Source organism: Ahaetulla prasina, chromosome 4 (genome assembly GCF_028640845.1).
Source record: "Ahaetulla prasina isolate Xishuangbanna chromosome 4, ASM2864084v1, whole genome shotgun sequence".
Lineage (NCBI taxonomy): Eukaryota > Metazoa > Chordata > Lepidosauria > Squamata > Colubridae > Ahaetulla > Ahaetulla prasina.
In genome coordinates, this window is record NC_080542.1 from 53836189 (window position 1) to 53862288 (window position 26100).

At 40.6% G+C, this 26100-nt stretch overlaps 1 protein-coding gene across 2 annotated transcripts in view; it reads right to left on the minus strand.

The window, feature by feature from the left end:
* Positions 1-8417: 8417 nt before the first annotated feature.
* Positions 8418-26100, minus strand: part of DHX8 (DEAH-box helicase 8) — a 43629-nt gene continuing 25946 nt past the window's right edge. For both annotated transcript variants that reach the window (XM_058179558.1, XM_058179556.1), the window contains 7 exons: positions 24161-24301; positions 15090-15245; positions 14727-14864; positions 14154-14282; positions 13299-13495; positions 11635-11814; positions 8418-9422 (listed from right to left, as the gene is read on the minus strand). In XM_058179558.1, coding sequence (XP_058035541.1) covers positions 9203-9422; positions 11635-11814; positions 13299-13495; positions 14154-14282; positions 14727-14864; positions 15090-15245; positions 24161-24301 — 1161 coding nt within the window. In that variant the 3' untranslated portion in view covers positions 8418-9202. The remainder of the gene's footprint in view (positions 9423-11634; positions 11815-13298; positions 13496-14153; positions 14283-14726; positions 14865-15089; positions 15246-24160; positions 24302-26100) is intronic.

Below are 26100 nucleotides of genomic sequence, written 5' to 3' on the forward strand. Positions count from 1 at the left end.
CACACTTGGCCAATAAAAAATTCTATTCTATTCTATTCTATTCTATTCTATTCTATTCTATTCTATTCTATTCTATTCTATTCTATTCTCCTGTAGATCTTTAAAATCTGTCATTTCTTCTTTAACAACTTTTGGTCATAATCTATCCATAGGAGCAGATGCCATTGCTGATACCGTCACTACAAGTTTCTGTCCCCATTCTTCAAAAGTTTTGAATTATCTCAAATATCATATTCCTTTCTGTCATTTTGTCTCAAAACTAATCAAAGACAAACAGCAAGACACTTTTTTTCTTTTTCCTTGTACCTGGAAATCTCCTCTCTCTCCATGTGCAATTTCTGAAATCACAAATTCTCAAATTTAATCTTAAATTAGATTAAACAATTTCCACAAAGATGCTGTTTATTATAATTATTTCCAAAGACTTACAGCAGTTTTTAGAAATAACAGAATATTAAGTCCTGATATTCAAAATTCATTTGGTCCCTAGAGTCATTTATGAACTTTGGTCATTTCTTAGATTAAAGTCTAATTTAGCTTTTTGCATTTATTTAAAATTCTTCAAATTTGTAAAGAATGAGGTAATTTAAAGAATACAGGTATTTTTTCTTTTCTTCTGGAAAGAAGGTAAACTCACCATGTGGCTTTGTAGACTTTTTGCTTTGAAGTTCTCTAATACCATACACGCAAAAGATAGGTAATTTTTAAAAATTAGATATTGAGGTAATGAACCTAGTGTCCTTTCAAAAGCTGTGTTTGAGTGAATGATACCCTCCCTTCATCTCCTCAAATCTGCATGAAGCAGCTAGTAGTGGTTTTCTTGTGAGGAGAAGCTATCTAGAGCATAAATATATAATCTCCTATCCTCTCCTTATCTGGAGAGGTTTAATTGAGACTGGTGTACTAGCTGGTGCTTTAGCCTTGGCCACATCATCTTCTCTGCTTGTTTGACCTACTAGCTCAACATTCCTTACCCAGAAGTCCTAAGACAGTGTTTATCATTTCAATTACTTTAAAATATGTGGACTTGCTGGCTGGGAATTCCATTCATCCCAAAGTTGCTGAAGCTGAAAAACATTTTCTAAGAGATCCAACATCTAAGGAGATATTTGAACCATTTGTCTTCAATTGATGGTTAGGATATAATATTACAGCTTTAATGGACTTCAATTTCTATCATCCTAATTGCTATTCTGTTTGAAAAAAACAAACTTGATATAAAATATACCTGGAAATCCTCATATTTCCTCAAAGTTGAGGAAAGCTGAACTACTGAATTTGCTTAAACAGAGAGTTATAATAAATAATACTATTGTTGCATCAATACATGTATTTTTTTTAAAGTAGCTGATGTAAGTTGTGAGCCTGACAAAGGTGAAATTAACTGCAAGTTTTATCATTTCATTCTGAAAAAATATAATCTAAGAGATACTTTAGAACAGTGTTTCTCAAACTTGACAATTTTAAGATATGTGAACTTCATGCTGGCTGGTAAATTGAGGATTTGAAGCCATACATCTTAAAATTACTAAATTGGGAAACATTGCTTTAAATTCTCCCTTGCCCAGAAATGTTCTAACTTAGATTTATAAAAGAAGCTTTAATAATGTTTATGACATTCTAATATTCAAAACCATAATGACACAGTGGTCCAAAGCTGAACAATATATTGCAGAAATTCTATTTGCTAAAATATCAGCATATTTAGATATTATATCATATTACAATACAGCCAATCTTCTAAGAGCTACTACAACCAAAGGACTACCCAAGGCAATGGAAGCCTTATAACTGTGCAATTCTGAAACTAATCTGAGCCATATCTGATTCTAATTTAACTGTGCTTGTTAAATGAGATATTCTTCTGCTGGAAGGTATCATCCAATCTACTTTTAAGAAAGAAGATATAAATTTCATATTTAATATTAATTCACTAAAACCATGTTGATATTTCTTCCAATGCAAACAATTATATATTACAGAAATACCAAAGAACAGAACTTCTTTATTTTAAGACTTCCATATTAATGAGCAAAATTATTCTCGGTACAGATATGGATTTGATTTATCATTTCTCTGCAAACAAATCATAAATTTTCTGTCTCTCTAGGAGAGAAAATATCGTACAAACTTTCCCTTTGGGTACAAATATTTCATCAGTTTCAGCAGCTACTAGAAGATAGTACATATTCCTGCAAAACTATGAATGAGAGCTCTTAATTTTTCATGAGATATTCAATATTCACATTACTGAAAGGTTACACAAGGCAATGGGTAAATTTCCAAATAGAAATAGTTATTCCATCAAATCAAATTCCAGCAAACCTGAGCTCATTGTTACTTGAATATCTGTCTAGAAATGTTGATCAGACCTGAATAATTCTGCTAACTTGATATTTTACAATGATCCATCCCAGTACAGCTTTAAAAATTAAAATAATCCAAGATAGATGTTGGCAGACAAATGATTTATTTCCCTAGAAAGACCTTATTTACTTTGATATTATTACCTTTGATGCTTGGAAATTGTGAAACTAGAGAACTCAATTATAAATGTTAATGTGCATATGTTCTCTCTATACAGCTATGTGTATATAATATTTTGAAAAAATGTATGGTATTTGTTTAGTATATTTTTTGTTTTGAGAATAATTGGTCTCATCATTTCTGGCTTAGCAATCAAACTTACCATAGTGGCATATTTTCTCCCCACCATATTAGGATCTGAGAAACAGCAAAAATAAGAAGTCTCCTCCAGTGACTGTACAGATTACGCGGGGCAAGACAAAACTGTGAAGCAACCATGCTTCTGCAATAACACTTAACTGCTTGAAAACAGGAGTTCCTCATCTGCCAAAAAAAATTAACACTATAGTCTTTACTTAGTGACCACAATTTGGACCAGCAATTTCATCGTTAAACCCATGATCATTTACTGGAAAATTATGTGACAATGAGTATATGCTGGCTGGTCAGTCATTCAGCGAGATATTGTGTGACTGTGACTTGTGATTTTATTTCTGGGTTCTCCATTAACTCTCTTTTCAGAGGCTGATTGGGAAGCACAAAAATGCTGATCATGTGATCATGGTACTAATACATATTTACCATCTGTCACATCAAAACCTTTTTTAAAAAACCATTGAGTTATTTTTGACTCCTGGTGACTGCCTGGACAAGTCCCTATAGTTTCATTGGCAAGTTTTCTGGAAGTGGTTTGCCATTGCCTGCCTCCTGTAAAGTAAGTGACCTATGGGCAACCAGCTAGCTTTGGTCTAAGGTGGGAATACAACACAACCAGTGGTGGGATTCAGCCAGTTTGCACCACTTCAGGAGAACTGTTAACTTTCTGAGCAGTTTGGTGAACTGGTTGTTGGAAGAAATCATTAGGGCAGAGAACCGGTTGTTAAATTATTTGAATCCCACTACTGAACATTAAGAAAACTAAAATCATGGCATTTGGGCCTCTCAATTCCTGGCAGATAGATGGTGAAGAAATGGAGGTAGTGACAGATTTTATTTTCCTGGGCTCCAAGATCACCGCAGATGGGGACTGCAGCCAAGAAATTAAAAGACGTTTGCGCCTGGGGAGGAAAGCTATGGCAAATCTAGACAGCATACTAAAAAGCAGAGACATCACCCTGCCAACAAAAGTGTGCATAGTCAAGGCTCTGGTTTTCCCAGCTGCAATGTATGGCTGTGAAGGTTGGACCATAAGAAAGGCTGAGCGCCAAAGAATTGAGGCCTTTGAACTCTGGTGTGGAGAAGACTCCTGCGAGTCCCTTGGACTGCAAGGTGAACAAACAAGTCAGTTCTAGAGGAGATCAATCCTGATTGCTCTTTAGAAGGCCAGATCCTGAAGATGAAACTGAAATACTTTGGCCACCTAATGAGAAGGAAGGACTCACTGGAGAAGAGCCTAATGCTGGGAAAGATTGAGGGCAAAAGAAGAAGGGGATGACAGAGAATGAGGTGGCTGGATGGAGTCACTGAAGCAGTAGGCATGAGTCTAAATGGACTCCAGAGGGTGGTAGAGGACAGGAAGGCCTGGAGGAACATTGTCCATGGGGTTGCGATGGGTCGGACATGACTTCGCAACTAACAACAAAAACTGAGTACAACTCATGGTCTCCCAGCACATCAAACTAGCTCTCTATGACCTTCCACTAGAAAATAAAAAAACACACATTCAAAATTAAAATAGCAAGTAAAATGAGTTATTGTACTTCAAAAAAGTCCTACTTGAGAGCCTCCAGGCATAGACTATCCTCCCTTCCTCAGTCTTCTCTTTGCAAACAAAAACTGACCAGTTCCTTTAAGGTTAATAATCCAGATCCCTTATGGTAACTTATGGTAACTTTGAAATTACTCCAGCTTCACCATTTTATTTTATGTGATGCCAGCATTCCAAGTATGGTCTTGCATACCTCCATAACAATGGAGCTACATGTAATGAGTTTAAGGCATTTTACTAATGCAGTCCAAGATTATGCAAGCTGTTTTAGCTATTTCATCATACAGTTTGCTGATGTTCAGCAGATGCTGATGTTCTAGGTTTCCATCCAGTTTTGTATCTATATGTTCTTTTTGCTATGTCAGGTCATTCTGCTGAATTTAGTCCAATGTTCCAGCCTGTCAAGGAGTCATTTTGAATGAAGATGTTGTCTTCTTAAAAGTATATTATCATCCGCAAATGTAAAAGCATTATTTTTAGAATATTAGAGCAGACATTTCAAAAGGGCAGCTGCTGTTGCAAGACTATTTTCATCAATGCCCTTTCTTCTTTCCTATGAGTGCTACTTCAAGAATACTTGGGTTCTTACAACACGTTATTACAGTACTAACCCTAACCCTAACTCTAACCGAGACACTATTATGCTATTATGCCTGTATGATGTAAATTCACCTGTATAATCTTATGCTAAGCAATTGGTTCAAGAATATGTACTGTTTAGTTACTTACTCTTTGCTCCAAATTAACAACAATTTTAACTATTTATAATTCCTGAATTTTTTTGACATTAAATTCTCCACTATTTCTTTTTCATTATCTTTCACATCAAAACAGCAGCATAAAAACAATTAATCCAACTGGAAGGAGAAATCAATGTGGTTTCTGAGACTATGCTATAAATGGATACTGCTGAATAGTAGTGTTATCCCAAGAGTAGCCTATGGTTGTGCTGGTAAATACATTTTAATGTAAATTTGCATTTGTATAATTAACTGCAGCATATCTATTTTGAGGCAATTATTTTTGGAAAATAATTTTATAGCATTAATCACAGGGCCTACAAAGCTGTGGAAAAATTTAATCCAAAAACAATCCCAGATGACTCAAAACCAGAACCAGAACAAAAACATGGAGTATGTATGATACATCATGCAGGTAGACTGTCTTGAGAACCTGCAATTATGAGATTGACCAAAGCCTGCAAAGATGGGTCAGCTGAGCCTGAACTGAAGACAATCCAGAAATTTACTGCTGCTGTTTCTGTAGCTTCATTGTTTTTGCATGCGTTTTGAGGAAAGAAAAGGAATGCAATAATCTCCCAGTTGGCGAGTATGTAAGATAAATTTAATCTTTAAATTTAAAGACAAAACACTTTACAAGAGGTAGCTGCTAACAATTAACAATTCACCACCACATGGTGGCATCTGTTTCACAACTGAAGAAGTGTTAATGATATCAGCTAGGATTTAACTGTGAGCTCTGAGGAGGAGTATTTGAATTATTCTCTGCTGTCTTGACCTTAGCTGTTACTAGCCAAAAAAGCCTTCTGATCAGTAATTTCAACGGTAGCAAATGCTAAGGATAAGTAATTGAGGCAAAACAGTGACTTAAGAGCACATGGAGAACTGAACAAAATACTTGTCTGCGTTTCCTTAAAGTGGTTGTGTTTGGCTTGAAAAATTACAGAGAAGTGCTGTTTGTGCAGCTTATTCCCCAAGCACTTTTTCTCCCTTGAATCTCAGGTGCTTCAGAATCCTAGTAAATGACCTGTAATGGCAGGTAACAGTGGCTGTCACCTTGAAAATAGTAATAAGAATGTAAGAGCACGAGATTTTAAGAACCAGAAGAACCTTACCTTCCTTCAGTCCAAGCTGAAGAACCCTAATTTCAGTAGCTTTTCCTTTGAACTGTTAACAAGTGCAACATTTAACTACAGTATGAAGATAAATTCCTTTTCTCAAAGTACCATGTCAAATTGTCAAAACAAGTCTCCAAAAATTACTAAATAAAGTATATTGATTTAATATAACCTTGACATACTTTTCTTAAACTAATCCCTTTAAAGGCTCCACTACACTGGATGTCTACTGGCATTTTCCCCACAACGTATTTTTGTTGCTGTTGTTGAGTTCAGAGGTTTCAATTCAATGGTCCATTGATCTTCTCCAAGTCTTATGATTCTTAAGGCAACAGGTTACAAATTAGGAGGCTAAATTCTACTCCCACTTGGGGCATGAAGCCAACTGGGTGGTGTTAAGCCAGTCATTTTCTCTCAGTCCTAGGAAGAAGGCAATGGTAAAAACCACTTCTGAAAAACCTTCTCAAGAAAACTGCATGGACTTGTCCAGGCAGTCTCTGAAAATCAGATATGATTGAATGGAAGAAAAAGGATGACCAATTTACAAACTAGCCAGGCAAATGTTAGAGTGACATATATTGTATTACTTATTATTATTATTATTATTTAGGATTTTTTAAAAAAAATTCTATGTCCATAATTTTTTAATTAAATGGCAACAGAGAACATTAGGGAAACAAAATAAAATAAATTGTTGGCATTGGGAGGAATTAACAATGCTAAGTCTCCCTTTTTTAATTAACATAATTGAAATGCATAGCAATAGCATTAGACTTATATACTGCTTCATAGTGCTTCACAGCCCTCTCTAAGCTGTTTACAGTTAGCATATTGCCCCCAACAATCTGGGTCCTCAAATGCATAATTACAAGTACATAATGGGAGTCAGATAGCAGAGAAGTGAATGTTCAAGTAAAATCAGATTATATTGCATTTGTCTGAATTATCATTTTGTGCAACATAGCATGTACCAAAGCCTTTGTAATCTGAGACCTGTCCTAACCCAGCTTCTGCCCTTTCCAATTGCAATCCCAAAATTACTTTGTGGTATGTCAATTTAAGAGAACAGAGTCAGTCCAACTGCAGGGTCAAGCAAGATATCTTATACCATTTCAGACAAATAGCTGTCCAATCTCTTCTTAAATATTCTAGTGATGAGAGTATTCACAAATTCTGAAGGCAAGCCATTCCATTGGTTAATTGTTCTGTCAGGATCTTTTCCCTTAGTTTCAGGTTGATTCTCTTCCATCCACTGCTTCTTGTCCTGGTGCTTTGGAAAATAGATTGACACCCCTTCTTTGTGGTTAGACCCTCAAATATTAGAACTCTGCTATCATATCCCCTAGACATTCCCTAGACCACATACCCAATTCCTGCAACCATTCTTCATATGCTTTAGCCTCCAGACCAGTGGTGGGTTGCTACCGGTTCACTCCGGATCAGGTGAACCAGTAGCAGCGGTGGCGGGAGGCTCCGCCCACCTGCCCAGATGCTTCTGCGCATGCACAGAAGTGTTGTGTGTGCACGCACAAACTGGTAGCTAACTAAATTGAAACCCACTACTGCTCCCGACCCCTAATCATCTTTGTTGCTCTTTATCTGCACTCCTTCCAGAGTTTCACTCTTCCCCTCCCCATAGGTTCCCAAGCCAGTTCTCTCTTTTTTGTTTTTCTAAACATTTAGAATATTTCTAAATCTTCTGTAAGCACAAGATTATTTCTCCTCCAACTTTCCAACTCATACCAATTTATTCTTATAAATTAATTTAAACCAGATGTTTTCACTGTTTGGCACAATAGCTAGGAATTTCAAGCTGCCTCTAGCTGAACATATGCTAGCTCCTTGCAGTGACAGACAAATTGAGCCAAATAAAATCATTGGATATCACTTTCTCTTTTCTTTTCCTCAAGACATCAGAAAAATACATGCCGTTTGCAGATACTGTAAAAAGAGAATTTATTTTTGGCAGTTTCTCATTGTATAAAATTGAAGTTAATAATGAAAGCTCTTCATATAGAATAGGAGACAAGTTGCTTACTTCAAGCATATAAGGTCTTGCTTGATACTTTTGGTGGCTCTACAATCCCGAACATCAAAAACCGCAGAACAATAGCAGAATTTCCTGCCACTTTTTGCCAGGCAGTGAAATAACCAAGAATACAAAATCTTCAATAAGCAAAATGCCCTTATTATTATTATTATTGTTGTTGTTATTGTTATTAATTATTATTATTATTTTTTAAATAAAAGTTAAAAAAACAGGACAGGGATCATTCATCTTCTCACAGTCTCAGATGTGGGGGAAAATAATCCCTTCAACAACTATCAATTTAACTCATTTTTTTTTATTGTAAATAGATTGCAAAATTATAATGTAAATGGAATCAAAGGAGCTGTACAATTATTGGTTGCATGAACCATCACTTCCTTATGGACATGTAAATGAAGCTGGTCCTTTTTTAATATACATTTAATATCTTTAAGTTCAGGAAATGGGCAATGGAAAAGTTCTGCAAATTAGGGCTCTCCCTGACATCATGAAGACAGAAAGTATCATCAAATAATTGCAGAAAAGATAAAAGGGTAGCCAAGCACTATTATTTTTTATCTAAAATTAGCAAAAAAAAAAATGCTTGGAAAAATAATTGATAAAATACAGGAATATTGCTTTAATGCAATAATGATGCCAATTAACATTTTTAGGTTAGTGTATGTTATACCAACAATTCTCCTCCCTCTAAATGGCCTGCTTAGGTTAAAAAAAAGGTACTCAGTGTTATCACCTCTGAAAAATGGGCATTTTTCTCATTTCTACTATAATCAAAGCCAATGATAACCAGGTTCCAATATGAGAAGCCCACAAATTAATACTGAAATATTAATTTATTAACCAAGATGTTTGGTAACTTTTGATCCATGGACAGTGTAGGAAAAGGTCTGTCTAACAATAAGTGACATCTCTGAAATTGACAATGGTATCAAGGTAGGTAGTGCCTTTCAAATGCCACATTTCTCTGCTTCATCACTTGACAACACATGGACAAATATGCCTTAAATCAGAGTGTGTGTTATAGAGATATTGAACAGTTTGTGCCACACAAGGATGAGGTTCATCGACGCCTGAATGCCCGTGATATCCTCCAGGCATTGGGCTCTTCATAGCGATTGTAAAGTGGCTCCAGGCGCTGCTGCTTCTTTTGCTTGCTTAGCTTTGTGGGATCAGAAACCTTGAAAAAGGCTGGGGCAAACTCCACAAGCCAGCGGGGATCTATGGTGGTAACCTCTCTCATATACTCCTTGGTTGTGAGCACAAGCTCATGGTACACCACCCTAATAATAAAACAAAAAAGATAAAAAAGTCATTTTTTTTTCCGAACGGAACTCTTCTACCTTTCATATACATTATATATAGGCTGACTGTCCTTAAAGGGCACACATAACAACACTCAGGCTCAATTAATTTAAAAAGGAGTATAGATGTTTTATATTTAAAACAATATAAAAGCAACTTAGTTAGCTTCCACTTGAGTATAGTGGACCAAGGCTGAATAAAGAACAATTCCGAACTGGCAGAACTTGTCTTTTAAAGAAAGGAAGAAGAGGGATGGATATATTCACATCAAGGCATAGCTCCAGATTTGGCTCAGCTCTTTTAACTATAGAAATTAAAAGCTTATTTTATATGTTAGAAGTTAGGCTAGAGATTCTTAAATCGTTTGACTCAATTACTCCTGTTCCAAGTCTCAAATAATGTCATTAGTCCCACAAAATAGATGGACAAAATGTTTTTTTTTAACCCAGGCATTTTTGCAGCTACAGTCCCAAACAGGATCCTTGACTCACAAATAAGCAATTACAAATTGCTTCATCCCCAGGATATAACCAAATTACCTTCCTGGGAGTAATTACCCCAATTTAAAAATCATAGCTCTAGAGTTTTAAATAAATTTTAAAATGTTAGATAAATTTTCTACAAAAAATGCCTTAAAATATATAAAGGCAATCTTCAGTGAGCAGAACATTTTAAAGCAAAGGCACTATTACAAAGAAAACTCAAAGAAGAAACCACAACGTTGTACTTCACAGTTCTAGGCATACATAGTAGGATCTTCTATAATGATCTGAAATATTGGCCATGACTATAGAAGTAGTCCTCAATTTACAAAGTCCCTTAAGTGACTGTTTGAAGTTATGATGGATTTCCCCAGAGCTACTAACAATCTTGTTTCAAAGTTCTGACAGCTGCCTCCTGCTTCACAGTCAAGTGATTTTGGGAATGGCAACCAACGCACATTTGCTACCATTTGGAATATCCAATTGTCATGTGACTGAAATTTATGATTCCCCCCCACCCCGGAAATTGGCTTTTAACTTCCAATATCTTGACAAAAAAATTGGGTATAATGGTTTCTCTTAATGCTGTGGTATTCACTTAATAACTGCTGCAAAAAAGATAATAAAATTGAACATGATGATCTGCTTAATGACAGCAGAACTTAACAATAGTAATTTCTGGCTCAATTGTGATCCTAAATTGAGGTCTATGTATAATGGTGACAACAGCCATCATGTTTCTGGTCTCTGACTGTTATTTAAAGCTTTATACACTGAAAGCAAAATCTTGAATCTGATTTATAATCTAAAAGCTGTTGTGGAATCTGTATAGCTAAATATCTCCATTAGAACATGTCACATAAGACAGTTGGCTACATATCTATTCTGTAAGTTTCCACTAACTTTCAGTTGTAGCACACCAAAGCAGAATTGTATCATAACATAATAGAGGGTAGGATGGTATACTTTATTATCTTGATAGAAGAAATGATGCAAATTCAATAAATGTTCTAGATTATGATGTTCTAGGGGCATTTAGACCTATTTAAGAGGATCTCCACACATTTGCCAATACAAAATATTATTATTCTCGATGCATACAAATTTCTCAAATTCACAGCAATATTTTTTGTTTCCAAATTTCTAGCAATATAGTTCTTTCATAGTGCAACTGTGAAGGAAGCACTGTGGTGCAGCAACTTAAGGACACTGGATCTGCTAACCAGAAATGGTCGGCATTCTAGCGGTTCAAGCCCTGATAGCATTGTGGGACGGGATGAGCTCCTGTCACTTGCCTCTAGCTTCTGCCCTACACACCCAGCAGTTTGAAAGCTTATTGTGAGTAGATAAATGGGTACCACTCTGGTGGGAAAGACTAACTGCATGAAGAGAATGAGAGTCATGCTGGACCTTCCCAGACACAGGGTGAGAGTGGCAGAAGAACCCCCAGAAGATGTCATCACCCTGAACACTGCTAGCCAGCTAGTACAAGCTAGTTCACCTCCCATGGAGTACCATGGATAAGAGCACAGGCACTAACCGAATGAACCAGCAATTAAACTGTCAAGACTAGTCTGTAAAAATATAGATCTTCCTGACAAAGGTATGCTATACAAAATAAACAAAGTGTAATTTCTATTTACCTACTTAAAGGATATTCAGCAGATATCCAAATAGACATAATTCTGATTTCAATCCACACCCTTACCATTCAGGCTGGCGGTTGAAGAGGGCACTTGAGGGATGGATATAGACCACTTGCTGATCAATCAAGGTCCGGTAGCCCTCTTGTGGGTCCTTTTTGGCTGCATTCCGGAAGAAACCACTGCAAATGGCTTTCTGGACTCGTACTGTTGCTTTTCCACAAGATACCACATCTAACTTGTGCCTGTTAAAGTCAAAGGGTGATAAAAGGCTTTAGGACTATTGTGTTTAATAGTGAGATCCTCTGGTGCATCCTGTTTTAATTTCTAATTAAAATAGATTTTTCCCAAAAGAAAAACTATTTTAGATCTCCATACCCAAATATCAGCATTACTCAATTTCTAAATATTATTTTCAGCAATGGATTATCTTAGCTCTACTGTTTTTATAATTGCAATATTTTACAGAAAAGGACTGTTAAATATGGCCTCCTACTGTGAGCACATTCCTAATCAATTAGAATTCAAACATGTGGTGTACCACTGCTTCTTTTACTACTCAGTCTCAAAAGACTGAAACCATCCATCATTTCACTGACTTTACTATATACACTGATAAAAAGAATATTAATTTTAAAAAAGTTAATCAACCTCATGATACCATGATATATTTATCCTTAGAAATATTAGAATTGTGCAGGCAATGATTTTCTCTATGATATATCATGGATATAAACGTTGGTCTTTGAAGATGCTTTTCAGCTTGGGTATTGGAGAAGACTCTTAAAGACTATCATCAACCAAACAAAAATGATCAGCTTAAACTGTTATATTTTGGACACTATATGAAGCTACTTGGAAAAACACATAATACCAGAAAAAGTGGAAATAAAGATAGGATGACCAGCAGCAAGGTAGATTAACTCAATTACAACAGCAATGAATGCACTTTTGTGAGACACTAAAGGCTAGATTAGAGGAGGACATTCCAGAGAAAGTTTACATGGTCAGTAAAAGTCAACCAACTTGGTGGCAATTAATCAAACAACAGGTATAGCATAACCAAATCTTGGGAGTTTATATATTTTATTATGGAGAAGATTCACATTATTCCAGACAAACCTGGTGTGTAATTGGGTATTACTCCAGGCACTGAGTTGGGAGATAAGGGACCTGTTGGTGTTTTTCAGTTGGATGAATTTGTCTCTAGTAAAGTGTGTTAATAGTTCCAGATATTATGTGCAATTATACTTACCTATGTTGTCCTAATCACACATTAGTGAGTGATTATGCAAACTGATTCAATTAATCAATTTCTGTCAATTTCTTGTTATATTCTACATCTAGTTGTTATTTTTTCAAAATCTTTTTAGATAAGGTAATAGGATAACTTTATTGTCATTTTTTTTTACTCTGAGCACATTGGCCCACATTAAAAATTTAATTCTGTTGCCTGTTCTCAAGAGAAAGTATATATCTACACAAACCAAACACACGTACACATACATAAATATACCTGCACATCTACACACACACACACACACACACACACACATACACAACACACACAATCTAGATGTTCTGCTTCAGATACCACGAAGCCTCCTCCCAGAAGGTAATCTTCAAATACAACACTAATTATACTCAAGCCCAGATGTTGCCACATATAGTTTCTCAGCCTGTTTTTTTTGGCTAAAAAACAATTTCCCCTCCTAATTCATTAACTCACCTATCCATTATTCCCAGCATCTGCTTACGAATATCCTGGGCACGACGTAGTGAGCGGGCTTGGATAAAATTTTCATAGCACCAGGGATTGGAGAACTTATTGTTCTTCCAGGAGTTGTAAACAGCCAAAAGTGTGAGATGATCTCCTTCAGTTTGGTGGAACTTAGCTTTCTTCTGGTCAGCAAGAGCTTGCTTGTCCTACACATATGAAACAAAATTAGCTTTATTTAATTTATTCCTTTCAGGCATAAAAATATGCATTTTTCTAGAGTGGTAAATATATTTTGTGATGCAATATTAGTACATATATTTAAACCAATCAAGTGCAAAAAAGGGATAAAAGAGAATTTTAAAATAATGTGAACCTTTAAGCAAATTATTGAAATATACATGATCATTTACACTGATTACAAAATAAATTACAAAATATTAAATAACTGGCAATACCAAGGGTTCTGTGTAAGCAGATATGCAAAGAAAACAGGAAGTTGCACACTTCAGAATTACACTACTTTGTGTTATTGGAAGATATGTATTGGAATTAGTGCTCTTTCTTCATCTACATTACATTAAATTTTACAAACCTAACAGAACTGACATATAACTTATTTATTAAAAAAATAAGTGAGAAGGGTAATCAAATAATGCTTGAAAATTTAAAGATTGACTTAAATAATGTCTTCTAAAATCAAGAAGCTATTGCGTGATAAGGCAGGAAATCAAATTTCCCATTCCGACATCAAACCTGCACTTTATCAGATCATCCATTCTTCTCCCATGCACTAGTCCAGCTGCGAGCAGAGCATGGTTGCTCTGTAAGATGCAATCTTTTTCATTCTAATATTCCCCAATTTACCTTTGGTCGATAGAAAACATTTTGCACAGACAGCATTGAGACAATGGTGAGCATTTCCTCACTGCAACCTAAGTGCACTGACATAATGAGCATCTTGCAAAGCATAGGCTCCAGTGGAAACTCCGCCATCTGCCAGGAACGAGAAAAACATAATTTGGTTGAAATATCCCCGAGTAAGGTTTAACTTGCAACTCTATGTAAAAAATACACATAGACCCAATAGCTCCGTAAAGAAAAATGCCAGCCCAGAATAAGGTACTATCATCCTCTGCTGCTGCTGCTGCTGCTGCTGCTAAAGATTCCTTCCAATCCCTGCATCAAACCACTGTGTGAGAACCAACAATAATTCTACCTGCTTAGGTGTATAGCAAAAAATATTTTAACTGTTTCCATCTATTATGTTCCAATAGGTTTCCATCTATAACTGTTGACTGACTTCATAAATAGTTGACACCAGTGCGGTGCAGACAGGCATCCTGTACACACCACTTTCCCAAAGGCTGTGTTACCTTGGATATTACTTTCCTTTGCTCAACCACACACTAAAGAGAATCTGAACAATGCTGATCCTACCCTGCGTCCGAGTCGAGTGAGCAGCCCTTCATCATCCAAAGCTCCCAGAGTATACAGTTGCTCCATTGCAGTGATCAGAGTCTCCATTGGGGGGGCATCCATAAAATCGAAAGACAGCAAATCATTGATACCCATAGCCTTGAGTGTATCAGAGGGGAAGAAAAGATAACAAGCATTGTTCACACTTCTGGCAACTGACAAAAGGTATTTCCTAGGCCGGTCCCCCAAATATTACTCTCAACTTTATACATTAGTTTGTGTGAAATCCCCCAACTTCCTTCTTTATAAAGACAGCTGGGCAAGGATTTTTTTTTTGAAGATACTGAACAAAAGCCTCAAAGTCATTTAGGTGCCAATGCTCACCTTGAGAGATAATACGGTGCTTGCCAGATTAGTTCTCTGAATCTCAGGTACATTGGTGGTCAACATCTCATCACGGTAGGCCCGCTCAGTGTAGAGTCGGTAGCACTTGCCAGGGCCTGTTCTTCCAGCTCTTCCAGCTCGTTGCTTAGCTTGGGCCTGTAAGAATCACAAATTAAAAGATACACAGGAGAAATTATTCCTTCTGCTTACCCACCACATATTTTAATTTGCATTCAAATTGAACACAGGATGGTTGCAATTCAAGACAGAAGAAAAAATGAAAGACGGAAGGAATGCAGCAGATATTATGTATAGCAGAATATGACATAGAAGCAAAAAGTTACAAAAACAGTTCAAGAAGTGCTCTATGGAGCTCATGAAAACATTTTTATATATTCCATGTAATATGGACATCCATTTAGCATTCAAAGAAGGTCAAAATTCCTTTAAAAAACTCACCATCGTCTTTTAATGACCCCATAATCCCTTGTGGGATAGAGTCTGGGCAACTGAATGGAGCTGCGTGTTTACTGGCCGGATGCCTTTCTGTCACCAATGCGGAACTAAATTCAGCAGATATGTTGTCATCGTGCCCAGAGAGAGAAATATCTGCCTAGGATTAACCACCTAGGATTGAACTCACAGCCGCCTGGCTGTGAGACAAGAGCTCCACCTCTAGGCCACTGTACCACTCATTCATTAAAAAAAATAATCCTCCAGACTTTAAAATAGAACTGAATAATAGAGACACCACTGTTTGAATCCTGACAAGTGGTTAGTCTTGTATAGTGTCAGTATGGCGTGGCAATGATATAATAAAGACTCAGTGCCATAATAGGCCATTTCACGGCAAAATCTTGATACAGAGAACAAGGTAACAGCACATTTTTAGAATTTATGTACAGGTAGTTCTTGCTTACAACCACTTGTTCAGCAACCATTTGAAGTTATGACAGCATTGAACAAGCGATACTTACAAAGTTCCAGCATCCCTTAACATGATTGCAATTCAGGTGTTTGCCAATCAGCTCACTTTGGTTGCAGAATCCCAAAGTCACACATGATCACCACTTGTGATCTTCCATGCCGGCTTCCCACAAGAAAAGTAAATGGACACTTCCAGTTGACATTGCAGTGCTTTCAGACACAGTGAACGGGTCTGTGGGCTCCGAGAGAAGCCGAAGCCGCCCTGTAGGATGGTGAAGTAAAGAGGGGCACTCTGTGAGGTCGAGGAGAGTCGCAGCTCTCCTGTCTGACCTGGGTTTCTTTTCCCTCTCAGCCATGGCAAGAAGAAGAGGCAGCTAAAAATGGCTGCTACAAAGCTGGGACAACCAATGAACATCTAAGATTGGTACTGGAGCGAAGTAGATGAACAATGACTGGAACTGGGGGAGAAGATTTTCTTTTGCTTTAAATTCAACCCCAAGGACCAATTTAAAACTATTTGCTCATAATTATCTGTTAAAGCGGTATTTGAGCACTCTGAGAAACTACCAGTGAAGGGCATAGGAGAGAAAAATATTTTTTGAAATATACAGAAAATAGAACTTTTAAATTGGGAAGACGTCGTACTGGGAAGGCATTTTAAAATGCTGGAATGATTTATTTACAAAACTTATTCTGCTTTTATAATTGTTCTGGAACTAAAAGAACACCTGATTAGTGGCAATATTGAAATTTAAGCTGAGTGCGCCACCTGCTGACGAAAGGAAAATTACAAGCTTGGGAATACTTATATGAAGGACTGTAAAAATATCTATTGGATTACTTTTAACTACCCTATGACTATTGGAGACTCAACTATGAAAATAAGGAAGCTTCTTTTCTACTAAAGGGACCCCTAAATGTTATGCTAGAAGATTGAAGCTGTAAAGGAGATGCAAAGAGGTTTTGGATTTTTTAAAAATAAAATAAGATGCTTTATATGGCAGAAATGGGCAGAATTTTGAAGGAGATGGTGTTACTCTTTCAAAACACAAAAGACACCATAGAGAAAGGATTTAAGGAGATCATGGAAAAAATGGAAAACACCATATGAGGCATGATGAGTAAAGAACAAGATGCCCAGAAAAGGGAGGAGTCAGCAGAAGAAATGAAGGAAGAAGAAGACAAAGAGGAGATAACAATGGAAATAACAGTGATTGATGAATTAAACCAGGGGGAAAATGTATTAAGAGAGTTGAAAGATATGTTTGAAAGAGAGATGGGGGCCTGGGCAGAAATTTTGGGAAGTAGGCACTGGAAGAGGGTAGAGATGGGAGAAATACCTAGATTGAACAGCCAACAAACAGTTTCTGACAGAGATAAAGATCCAAGAGAGGCAAGTTAAAAAAAGCATAGCAATTAAAATACTGAAGCGGGCAAGAGATGATGCATAGATGATTTATCTTTTCTGTAGTTGTTCTGATTTGCTTTTGCTTTTCTTTCTTTTCTTTTAGTAGGTGATATGACTAGAAATTAGGTAGGATAGAAAGAAAATGTTTTTTAGTAAAATGTGATATGATTAAAAGTTAGAATAAGTGATAGAAACAAGAGAAGGGGGAAGGTTAGTGTATACATAATAAAATAAAAGTAATAATAAGAGAAAACATGAAATAATTGAATAATGACAGATTGCAACTTATTATATATGTGTATCATTATTAGAAATATATAAGTTGATAGAATAAATTATAATTATAATAAATTATAATTAAAATTATAATTATATATAAATAATTATAATTAATTCTACCAGCTTTATTTCTATTAGAATGTATGATAACCAGATGTCACAGTGTTTATGCATTGATTTGACATAAAGCTGACTTCACACAAAAGAAAGGAAGGAAGGAAGGTAAATGGAGAAGCCAACAGGGAAAGTCATAAGTCATTCTGGTAAATTCCTCCATGGATTACTGTGCACATACCCTGCCAAACCCTCCTCCTAGCCTTCCTTCACACATGTGATGTGGTATATGGGAATGATCCTGGGAGCTGGAGGAGAGATGCTGTTTATGGAATGATCACATCTAGGAGGGTGAAGCCTTTCACTTATAACTAGCAGAGAAAGAAACTCAGAAAGGAGTTTCCTAATTTATCAGGCTATAAAATGAGATAGTGAAAGTATTACTTTCAGACATGCAAGATTCTGTTCATTTACTTATAATAAAGTACAATTAGCTCTTCCAGTCAGGTTTCCTTTCTGTTCTATCTAATAATGTGTGTGTTCTGTTTCCCTTCCCCCAATACTCCCAGCAAAGAGTCCGTCAGAGGCCTTCCTTTTTTTTTCCCCTTTTATTTACATAGATACATGTCCTGGCCACGTCTACCCACGGGCCTGCCAAGTTTCTGGAGATAACGAGGAAATTATAGATAAGGCCAGAATTACTCACGAATATATTCTTTCCTCCATTGAAATAGTTAGCTCGCGCCAATTCATTAGCTCGCGCCAACTCATTACTTTGTCCAAGACAAAAAACCAGGAAGTCCCGCCTCCTATTTATAGTCTCTGCAGATGTCACTGCATGACAATTATGACTTGGCTTTGTCCCAACTCTTCCGCTGCTGCGCACGGCGATCACGCTCGTGACCTTGCATCGCTCCAAAACTGTTCTTGGGCGTTGCCAAATCAGAAGGAGGCTCCATGGAATCAGGCTGTGCCGGCCTCCCATCCCTTTGAGTGGGTGCCAGGGAGGAAAGGGCTCAAGAGAAGCAGGGCTGGCCAGGTCTTCTCCTCACTTTCTGAATCATCCGAGTCCAGGAGTCCGGGTCCAGGAACCTGGGTCACAACACTATCCTCACCGCAGGGCCCTTCCCCGGGCTGACGATCGGGATGCGGTCGGGCTGGGTTCTGCTCATGGAAGGCCTGCACCAGGTCAGGGCATGAACGCCGGAGGCATCTACCCAGGAGAAATCAGTCCCGTATCCCTTCCACGCGATCAAATATTGGAAACGACCTTCAGCCAGCGGGAGTCTCGACGCTGTGGACTTCAGATTCCTCCGATCCGTCCTCGGCGACAGTGACGGGTGCTGTTGGGCACCGGGGACTCGGTGTGGCCTCAGGAACCAGAAGGGACCGTGAAAACGGGTGGATCCGCATGGATCGTGGCAGGGTCAGTCGGTAGGCTACCGGGTTGATGACTGCCTCGACAGGGAACGGGCCGATGAATCGGTGGTCCAACTTTACCGGGCGGTCGGACGGGAGGTGTTTGGTGGAGAGCCACACCGGTCTCCAACTGCCAGCGGGCGTTGCCCGTCGGGAGCGGTCGGCGGACCGTTGTAATCCTCCTTTGCCCGATTCAGCTGCTGACGTACCAACTGTTGGACCGCATGCAATTCCGTCAGGAAGGTCTGCGTTCGGGAACAGGAGAGTCCGGTGGTGCCAGAGGAAGAGCGCGGATGGTACCCCACATTGGCAAAGAACGGGTCATCTGAGTAGAGGTGTGCTGAGAGTTGTTAAAAGCAAACTCCGCCAGGGACAGGTAGTCGCCCAGTTGTCCTGTTGCTGGTTGATGAAGCAACGGAGATACTGTTCCAGTATACCGATGACCTTCTCTGTACCCCGCCGGTCTCCGGATGGTGCGATGACGACAGACATACCTGCACCTCCAACGCGCCATCAGGCTCTTCCAGAAGCGGGCTGTGAACTGAACTCCGGTCCGAAACCACCCTGTCCGTAGACCATGGAGGCGGAAGATGTGCTGCAGAAAGAGACGGGCCGTTTTGCGGCTGTGGGCAGTCCGCGGCATGGGATGAAGTGTGCCATCTTGGTGAGCATGTCCACCACCACCAGCACCGTGGTGAACCCAGAGGACGGCGGCAGGTCTGTCAGGAAATCCATAGAGATCGCCCCAGGGTCTGTCGGGTGTCGGCAAGGGCTGGAGGAGCCCGGAGGGGCCCCGTGGCGGTCTTGGCTTGCCGGCACGGCACGCAGGATGTCACGTAGGCATGTATATCATGCCGCACTGGGCCACCAAAAGGTCCGTGTCACCAGGTGGAGGGTCTTGAAGAACCCAAAATGTCCTGCTGCAGGGTTGTCGTGGCACTGGGTCATGACGAGGGCTCGGAGTGGTCCTGTGGGCACATATAATCGCCTCAAACTTGAGTAAGTCCTCCTCCAAGGTCCAAGGAGACGTGGGGCCCACCTCCGCCTCCTTTGCTGCGACCAGGCGCCCTGGCGCTGCGCCTCGCACCTGGGCCCGCAAGTCCACTGGCTCCGTGCTGCGCCAAGGCTTCTGCCGCAGCACTGTCCGTGGAGGAAGGGGTCCTTGGCGCAGAGGTACTCTGGCTTATGGGACAGGGCATCCGCCCTCCGGTTGTGACCGCTGGGAATGTAGGTCACGCGAAGTTGAACCGGCAAAACAACGACCACCGGATCTGCCGCTGGTTCAACTTCCGAGCTGTGGTGAGGTGCTCGAGATTCCGATGGTCCGCTCGACCTCCACCTGATGTCGGGCCCTCCAGATGGTGTCGCCAAGCCTCGAATGCAGCCTTGATAGCCAGCAACTCTTTTCCCAGATAGTGTAGTTGCGCCGGAAGGTTGAGTTTCCGGAGTAGTAAGCGCAGGGAAAAGTGTGCCACCATTCGCCGGAGCCTGTAGCAGCACCGCCCCAGAGCCACATTGACGCGTCCGTTTCCACCACAAAAGGCCGGAGCGGGTCGGGATGCCTCAGGACGGGTTCCGTGACGAAGGCTTTCTTGAGGGCTGTGAATGCTTCTTGCTGCGGGGACCCCACCGAATGCAACCTTCTTCCTGAGGAGCTGGGTAAGTGGAGCTGTCAGTGTGGCGAAGCCCGGATGAAGGTCCGTAGTAGTTGGCGGCCCAGTAGGCGCTGAACATCCTTCACCCGACGAGGGGCTTCCCAGCTACACAAAGCTTCTACTTTACATGGGTCCATGGCTATGCCCTCGGGCGAGATGATATGCCCGAGGAATTCTATGGAAGTCCGGAAGAAGACGCATTTCTCCAGCTTCGCATTGAGTTGTTGCTCCCGCAAGCGTTGCAGAACCAGACTGACGTGTCGAAGGTGGCTTTCCCTGGACCGGGAGTAAATCAGGATGTCGTCGAGGTAGATAACCACGAACCGATCCAACATGTCTCGAACACGCTGCTCATGAAGTGCTGAAAAACGGCGGGAGCATTGGTCAACCCAAATGGCATGACAGTGTATTCGTAGTGTCCGTATCGGGTGCCGAATGCCGTCTTCCATTCGTCTCCTTCTCGTATCCGCACCAGGTTGTAGGCCCCCCGGAGATCGAGCTTGGTGAAGATCGTGGCCTCCCGCAACCTTTCCAGTAGCTCCGGGATGAGCGGCAGGGGGTAGCGATTCCGCACCGTAATGGCGTTTAGCCGGCGGTAATCACAGCATAGGCGCAAGTCCCCTGTCTTCTTCTTCACAAAGAGGACCGGGGCCGAGAGAGGGGACTTTGAAGGCCGGATGAACCCTCGGGCCAGGTTTTTGTCCAGGAAGTCCCTGAGGGCGGCCAACTCGGGCTCCGACATGGAATACAGGCGTCCCACAGGCAGTGGTGCGTTGGGCAGAAGGTCCACGGGGCAATCGTAGGGCCGATGCGGGGGTAGTCGGTCCGCCTCCTTCTCGCTGAACACGTCGGCGAAGTCCGTCAGCTCAGGAGGCAAGGTGATGGCAGCGGTGGGGACGTTCTGGCCGGCACAGGTGTGGCGGATGTGATCGACGCACTGCAGACTCGGGAAAGAGATGGTGTTCCGCGACCAGGCCACCTGAGGATCGTGGGTCCGAAGCCAGGCCATCCCAAGGACCACAGGAAAATGAAGGTCCGCCGTGACATAAAACTGGATCGCCTCCTCATGGTCCCCAATAGCCAGGCGCAAAGGCTGGGTGGCAAATTTAATGGGGCCGGACACCAGTTCTCGCCCATCAATTGTCTCTACCCGCATCGGAGGGTCCACCGGAACCACGGGGACCGCAAACTGGGTCACAAAGGCCTGATCCATAAAGTTTGTTGTGGCCCCTGAGTCCACCAGCGCATGCGCCTGGAGCCCGTCCGACTGGTTCCCCAACCATATCCGTGTGTCCAGAATCAGATGCCGAGGGGGCCCAGAGTCTACTTCCGCAACGTCCAGTGGGGGCTTAGTCCGTGCCCGACCTAGGGTTCCCCCGAGGTCGGGCCTGCTCCGTTTCCCGATTGGTCACGCTGTGATTCGGGGACCGGCGTGCGTGCCCCACTTCGCTTTCTGGGGCAAGAAGCGGCGAAGTGGCCGGGCTCCCCACAGTACAGGCACAATCCCCCTTGGCGCCTCCGGTTCCGCTCCTGGGCTGTCAGGCGAGGTCTGGCCGCTCCCAACTCCATGGGCTCTTCCGCAGCGGTTACAAAACGTGGGGCGACCCGGGGTGCTGGTGGTGCAGGAAGTCGGGGTGCAGATGTCGACGGTGGGTCCCGGGGTGCGACGGACGGTCGCCGTTGCAGACGGGCATCGAGGCGGAGACAAAGGGGCACCAAGTTGTCGAGGGTCCGCGCGCCCACGCGGGCCAGCTCGTCTTGCAATTCCTCTGAGAGTCCCTCCTGAACGCTGGCCCACCAGCGCTGCATCATTCCAGTCAGAGTCCTGGCACAAAAGACGAAATTGCGATGTACTCCTGCAGGGGCGTTTCCTTGACTGAGTTCCTTAAGGCGCCTGGTTGCCGCCAGCATTCGAACGGGTCCTCATACATGGTGCGAGGTGCTGCCAAAACGCTGTTGGTCCGCCAGCAGGGGCTGTCCTGGAGCAAGAGGGCGTGGCCCATCGAGCAGCCGAGCCGGAAAGAAGGTTAATCACGAAGGCCACCTTAGCCCGGTCGTCTGGGAAATCCTCTGGCCTCATAGCCATGTAGAGCTGGCACTGTCCCAAGAAGGTCGGGAACATCTCAGGCTGCCCAGAAAACTTATCCGCACGGTTATCGGGCACTTGCGACGAGGAGGAGGTGGGAGGATGGGGGGCTGCAGGCACATTCCTGGCAGCAAGTTGGCCTGCCAAGTGAGCCACTTGCTGCTGGAGCTGTTGATTAGCTGCTTGTAGCTGCTCTAACTGCTGCTGTACCTGCTGCTGATCCATCTTTGGTGGAAGATGTTTTAGTCAGGTCTTGGACAAAATGTTCTGTTTCCTTCCCCAATACTCCCAGCAAAGAGTCCGTCAGAGGCCTTCCTTTTTTCCTTTTATTTACATAGATACATGTCCTGGCCACGTCTACCGACGGGCCTGCCAAGTTTCTGGAGATAACGAGGAAATTATAGATAAGGCCAGAATTACTCACGAATATATTCTTCCTCCATTGAAATAGTTAGCTCGCCAATTCATTAGCTCGCCAACTCATTACTTTGTCCAAGACAAAAAACCAGGAAGTCCCGCCTCCTATTTATAGTCTCTGCAGATGTCACTGCATGACAATTATGACTTGGCTTTGTCCCAACTCTTCCGCTGCTGCGCACGGCGATTACGTCTACGTGACCTTGCATCGCTCCAAAACTGTTCTTGGGGCGTTGCCAAATCAGAAGGAGGCTCCATGGAATCAGGCTGTGCCGGCCCCTCCCCATCCCTTTGAGTGGGTGCCAGGGAGGGAAAGGGCTCAAGAGAAGCAGGGCTGGCCAGGTCTTCTCCCTCACTTTCTGAATCATCCGAGTCCAGGAGTCCGGGTCCAGGAACCTGGGTCACAACAGTGTGCTCTACTACGCCATCCTCCTTAGCTTTCCTGCACATGCACCCTGCTATGCCATCCACCCACCTGATTCTCTTTTAGCACCCCAGCCTAACTTGCAGCAATCTGCACCAGGCCTCCCGCACTCCTTACCTGGGACTCCCACCACTTCCCGCTTACCTTATGTGTCTTATGGTTACAACAGCAATCAGGATTGCTGGAATTGTCATTGCTAAATGATGTGGCCACATGGCATCACACCACATAGTAACAGCAAACCCAGTGCCAACTGCTATCCTAACCTGAGGACCACCTCTGTTGCTCCTCAAAGATTGGAATAAGATAAAGACATTCTCATTCACTGCAGAAATTGTGCTGTGTGCACACTACACTTAGTAAAAGCTTCAAGTAACATAGTATCCAACAAATACAGGATACCTGAGAAATTGGTGTCACAACGAGCTGGTCAATCCCAGTCTTGGAGTTGTACACTTTCTGCTTTACAAAACCAGGATCAACTACATAATAGATACCATCAATTGTAAGTGAAGTTTCAGCAATATTTGTGGCAATGACCACCTGCAGGGGGACAAAAAGGAATGGCAAACAATTGAATATAGCAAGAAAAAAGTAGGAATGAAAACAGGACCACTATTAAGCTACTTTTAAGAAATGCTATTCATTCAATGGTCAAAACCTTCACTTATTATACATAGAAAATGCAGAAATATTCTTCCTGAAAAAAATTGGTTTAAATTGGAGGGGGGGAGGATGGAAAACTAAGCTGAAGTTTACATAATAGATGTTATTCTTAAAAACCGAATAATGTCAAGAAAGTGTGCATAAAAATCCATGAAAAATGTGAATGTTGCACTGCAAAAAATATGCAATTTATAACTAAATATCCCTCTTTACAAAGAGAGGGAGGAGTTTATTTATTTGGGAAACCTATATGGCCACAAAATTCACAATTCAAATAACTGTGACCAATGTACATTAATGAAAATAAAAATAGTAATAATTTTAAAAATTCAATTACAATTCTACATACATTTACTATAAATTGATATTTTGTATATAAAATTAAAAAAACAACTTTTATTATTAATTAAATCTACAGCAACAGCAATTTATAAAATGACAACCAGAACCCTCAAACTGAACTACTACTCAAGGTGGCAGATCACCAATGTAGCTCCAATTTCTAAAAGATTAAATCTAGGAATGAGCCTTTTAAATAATTCAATATATCACCATGAATATGAATGAAGAACAATCTGCCTCTCCCTTTAGAACTCTTAAAGATTTGAACATGCAGGCAGTGTGTACAAGCCTTCAGGTAGATCTTATGAGACTTAACTGTTACTTTGCATGTCATGATAACATGAAAAAAACCTGAGGATAAATGATAAAGAATTGCTGGGAATGGATATTACATTCCAATCAATAATTTTATCAACAATGTAAAAAAGCGGCTTGTCAACTTGTCTGACATAGTTCCTAAAATATTATGTTACTAGGCCCCAAAATTTAGTATCAGACCCACATTTTCAATTTCCCACAGAAAGAAAAAGGAGTTGTAACCATGAGCTATTGTACTTTAAATATCCTCAAATTGTTTGGAAAATATTCTTTTCAGTTGATCAAGAAGTATTTCTAGATGCTATAAAAATGTGTTCATTATATAATAATATCACTGTACTTCAGTTTCTTCCAGCTGTAGTGTGTGTCCAAAACCTTCATTTCTTATAAGGTCCTGTTTGGGTAATCGGTGACAATATCTAGACAGATGTTCTACTATCTTTTAAATTGCCTTCAACTTTCCAAATATCAGGCTTTCTCAATGACCTTTCAATGTGCTAATGTATTTAAGCTTTAAGATCATTTTTTTTACTTCATTTAGAACAGCTGTTGCTTTTCTGTTCAAGTTTTTTTTTAACTATCATACCTAATGTTATAATTAATTAAGGGGCGTACATAAGAGCACAAGCCTGCCTACCGTTCCTGTCCTATTGTTTCCCTCCATTATATCCAATTAATATAGTTATTACATACTTATGCTTATATATGCTTATATATTGTATACTTATTTCATGCTTATGCTTATACATACTGTTATGACAAATTATTTTATTTGGGAAACCTATATGGCCACAAAATTCACAATTCAAATAACTGTGACCAATGTACATTAATGAAAATAAAAATAGTAATAATTTTAAAATTCAATTACAATTTACATACATTTACTATAAATTGATATTTTGTATATAAAATTAAAAAAACAACTTTTATTATTAATTAAATCTACAGCAACAGCAATTTATAAAATGACAACCAGAACCCTCAAACTGAACTACTACTCAAGGTGGCAGATC